This window comes from Aptenodytes forsteri, unplaced genomic scaffold (genome assembly GCF_000699145.1).
Source record: "Aptenodytes forsteri isolate BGI_AS27 unplaced genomic scaffold, ASM69914v1 Scaffold1, whole genome shotgun sequence".
Taxonomy (NCBI): domain Eukaryota; kingdom Metazoa; phylum Chordata; class Aves; order Sphenisciformes; family Spheniscidae; genus Aptenodytes; species Aptenodytes forsteri.
Genome location: NW_008795035.1, coordinates 5576900 through 5581291, shown reverse-complemented (window position 1 = coordinate 5581291; position 4392 = coordinate 5576900). Strand labels below are relative to the sequence as shown.

The 4392-nt window shown below is 53.5% G+C and overlaps 1 protein-coding gene across 1 annotated transcript in view; it reads left to right on the top strand.

Moving 5' to 3' along the window:
• Positions 1 to 4392, top strand: part of FAH (fumarylacetoacetate hydrolase) — an 18381-nt gene that overhangs the window by 2172 nt on the left and 11817 nt on the right. The window contains exons 2-4 of the mRNA XM_009276552.2: positions 857 to 967; positions 1616 to 1737; positions 3161 to 3210. Coding sequence (XP_009274827.1) covers positions 857 to 967; positions 1616 to 1737; positions 3161 to 3210 — 283 coding nt within the window. The remainder of the gene's footprint in view (positions 1 to 856; positions 968 to 1615; positions 1738 to 3160; positions 3211 to 4392) is intronic.

Here is a 4392-nt window from a genome sequence, read left to right as displayed (position 1 = left end):
GATCGTCCGTGCTGCTCCCCCGCCGTCGCCGCCGGCTCCGCACGCGCTTGGCGCCGGCCCTGCGAGAGCTGCGGTGGATGAACAGGGTCTTTGTGTCTTGGGTTGCATCTGTCCGGCGAATGCAGCCACAATCTACAGTACGTGTGGGAAGCTGTTCCTGTAGCGAGGATCTAGACTAGGGTTTGCATGCGAGTCGTGGGCTCCTTGCGTGGCGTGAGGATGGGTTGTGCAGGGCGGCCTCATTCGACGTGGTACAGAAATAACGTGGCTGAGCAAGATGCGCTGCGTTCCCGGTGTCGTCAGTGGAGTCCAGAGCACCCTTCGTCTTCTGGGGAGGAACGGTGGCGCAGAAATGCCTATTTCTCTCTCCAATTATGTGGTTACGGGGATGAGATCGATCCTGCCCATAGCGTGTCTATGCTTCAGTTCCCTGCCTGTGGAAGGAGGAATAGCATTTTCCTACTTCACAGCGTATTTCAGATGTATGGGCTTATTCTGCAATGCTTGTCATTAATGAGGGTGGGCAAATACTTCTGGGAGAAAGGGGGCAGGGAAAGAAACCTCTGCTTGTTGTCCTATCCTTCCCCCCAAAGATGAGGATGAGGAGAAGGCTCTCTCCCACCCCTCAAGGTCTGCAGGGAGTCTGCAGTGATGCTCTGCCTCTAGGTCTTAACGTTTTCCAGCAGCCAGTCTCATCGACTAGCTTTTAATGGTCAGTTGCTGTGGTATGAGACCCTTGTCCCTGATGGATAAAACTCTCTGTGGTCACTGTCTTCCCCCATGCCCGCTGTGGAAGATTCGTGGGTACAAGCATAAACTTTTCTTCTCTTCCCCACCTCTTCTCGCTGCTTTGCAGCCCAGGCACAGGCTCGGGGTAGCGATTGGAGACCAGATTTTGGATCTGAGTGTCATTAAACATCTGTTCAATGGACCAGCTCTTGCCAAACATCAGCATGTCTTTGACCAGGTATTTATCAGAGTCTGTTGTTCTAATTTCCACGCACATTTTAGAAATATTCCATAAGGGATTTTAGCAACTTGTGGTGAGATAATGAACATGAACTGGAAATGGGTCGTCAGGTGGGCTCTGCTTACAGGGAAAACTCGTCACACCTGCGATAGCAAGGAGAGCAGAGGCATCGGGGGTCCAAAGGACATTGTTGCTGAAAGCTTCATCAGACTTTGGCAATGCAGGGGGCTGACACAAAGCCTAAACATTACTTCAACCCCGCTTGTGCCTTCAACACTTCATGGGAAGGAATCGGATGGGATTTTATTGACAGCGAGGTTGTGTTAAGGGTAAAGGTAAATAGAAACGATCTCTGGTTATAACTAGTTGAGATACCAAAGCCGCTAAGGTCTGAAGTAGTGTGTTAGGACAGGCATGTTGCAAACGTGCAGCAGGTCCTGCTTCAGAGGACTTGTGGTGGGAGGACGGGAGCGCAGGCAGTTACGAACAGGGAGGATGGGCAATCTGGGCAGCCACCGCCGCGTAACCCCGGCCCGCAGGCGTTCAACCCCGGGATGAAAGTGCAGGACATCTTCCACGCATGCAGAGGTTAAGCAAAACGTGGTCTTTTATCTGCCGCCCCACCTCTCCGTGTCGCCTTGTCAGCCTACCCTGAACGCCTTCATGGGGCTGGGCCGGGCGGCGTGGACGGAGGCGAGGGCTTTTCTCCAGAAGCTGCTGTCAGCCGGCGAGCCGGCCCTGAGGGACAACGCGGAGCTGCGGAGAAGGTGAGGGAGCGGAGAGTGGCTGCGGCGCGCGGTGACCTTTCAGCTGTGCCCTGTATCACCTGGATCACTTGGTGATCCAAGGCACCAAAATCAAAGGTCTGAACGTGGCCACCTACATGGGAATTAATTAATTAGTTTGAGCGTATTGAGAGCTTCCTTCTCTTAGTTATGTCTCTGATTAATCCTTTAACTGCCCGCCGATCCGGGGTGTCACCCTCCGCCTGGGAACACCGAGCTCTGCCCTGGGGTGTGCCCAGACCTGCTGCCTCTCTGTGGAGGGCTGAGCTGGGCTGCCTGGGCAGGCATGGGGCCAGGCTGGCTCTCTGACCACATCCCCTCCACCACGGCCTTCGATGAAGACGTGGCTGCAAGGGTCTCCACCTCTCCCACCTCCCCCAGCACTGCCCTGCCCATCCCACGTGGAGCATCTTCTGGTGTGGGGGGACCCCTCCCATTGTCCCTCAGAACCCACCTGACTTTGCTAAAACCGAATCTGTTGTCGCAAATTGGCTTCAGATACAGGGCAGCACACTGGTGCTGTGGAGGGCTGAGCTGGGCTGCCTGGGCAGGCGTGGGGCCAGGCTGGCTCTCTGACCACATCCCCTCCACCACGGCCTTCGATGAAGACGTGGCTGCAAGGGTCTCCACCTCTCCCACCTCCCCCAGCACTGCCCTGCCTGTCCCGCCTGGAGCATCTTCTGGTGTGGGGAGACCCCTCCAATTGCTCCTCAGAAACCACCTGACTTTACTAAAACAGAATCTGTTGTCACAAATTGGCTTCAGATACAGGGCAGCACACTGGTGTAGGAGTGGGAGGGGAGGACTGTGCTCTGCTCCGTGCTGCGCTGATGGAAAACGTGTGTGTCCATTAATCACACACCACCTTATTTGTCTGGAGTGATGCTTTAAACGCTGCAAGCGCCTGCCCCGGCAGCAAGCAGGAGCCGTTCCTCCCTGCCTTGCTGGGGTGATTTAGGCACACGTGTGCAGGAGAGGGGTTGAACCGCTGCTTGACACAGGGACCTTCCCCGAGCAGGCCCAGCAGTTTGAATCGGGCATCCCGAGAGCTACGTCCCGTAAAATCATCCTTTCCAGGCAGCAGAGGCAGCGGTGGCTTGCTCAGCTGTGCGCATGGGCATGGGGTGTTTCTCTGTGCCCCTTGGGAAACCAGCCAGCTCGCCTCGGGTGTGCCTCCCTTCCCGCTCGCACCCTGACGGATGCTCCTTTCGGTCGTAACCATCCCAGTAACAGCAGCTTGTGCAGTCATCTTAGTTTTTCTGCAACGTTTTTTTGCTGCAAGGCTTTGCAAAATAAATTAAGGAAGGAGCTAGGGGAGAGAGTCAGCCTCTTACACGCTTACAAACCACTTACAGGTGAGAGCTGCAAGTTTTCTGAGAGCTGAAGTCGTCATTTTTCATTTCAGAGCATTTGTACCTCAAGCTTCTGCGACAATGCACCTGCCAGCCCACATCGGTGAGCCTCCCGCAGCCGAGGGCTGCTCAGCACTGCCCTTTGCTCCCGCCTGGAGAAGCTGCTTTATTTCCAGCTTGCTCAGACAAACAGATCATAACTGTGACAGGGAATGGGTTTTGCAGGAGCCAGAAGTAGATTATTGTACATAATGAAAGGTAGGTGCTGTCTGTGGCACAAGAATAAAAGCCTGGGGAAGCTCAATAGCAGCCAGAAAATTCCTGGATGCAATTTTCACTAAATCAGGGTTGTCTGGTGCCTCATAACTGTTGTCATCAGACTGGCATCACCAAAGGCCAACTCTTGTCATCAGATTGGCATCACCAAAGGCCTTTGTGACTAGAGCCAGGGAAGAAATACTTGTTCCGTTACCAACGTTTTCCCCATTTGCCATCAGAAAATAATTCAGATCTTCCAAAGTTTTGCAAGGCGGATACTCCGGCATAGCCTCATAAACAAGTATGAGTCTCCACTCCCAGACTATTACTCTGCATCCCAGATCTTACCTCCGCTCCCATGAGGCCATGGACTGCTTTGGAGTGAGTGTATCCATATAGATATACAAACATTTTCCTTTTTTTAGCAGAAATTTATATTTGGACCCAAACCGACTTGATCCAAATCACTCAAGGGTCGTGACCTTCACAGGAGCAGGGACATGAACTTGCCCATTTCCCGGCCAAGTCCTGTTCCCGCTGGGCACTTGGCTCCCGCGGGGCACAGCCCTGGTTTGGGACAAAGTCTAGCCGGGCCCAGAGGAACCGTGACGAGTTTCCATAGATGTGATACCTTCCTGCAAATAGTTTCAGGTTGAATATGACTTGTCAATAAATTGCTGGCTCCTAGCACTCATGAGTGCTGTGAGCGAGAGCGCTGCCCTGGCAGTACGACGTTGGCTGTATCCCGCAGCTGCCAGTTATTTAGGTTTCCCCTATACTGATGTTCAGCTCCGTCCTGGGCACGGTTCGTGCTTGTCCTGAGAGCAAGCACTGGCTGTATCCCCTGCTGGGGCTGCAAGATAACTTACTGGGCTTGCAAAACAACCTAACATAATGTCATCGCTCTCTACAACTACCTGAAAGGAGGTTGTAGCGAGGTGGGTGTTGTTCTTTTCTCCCAAGTAACAAGTGATAGGACGAGAGGAAATGGCCTCAAGTTGCGGCAGGGGAGGTTTAGATTGGATGT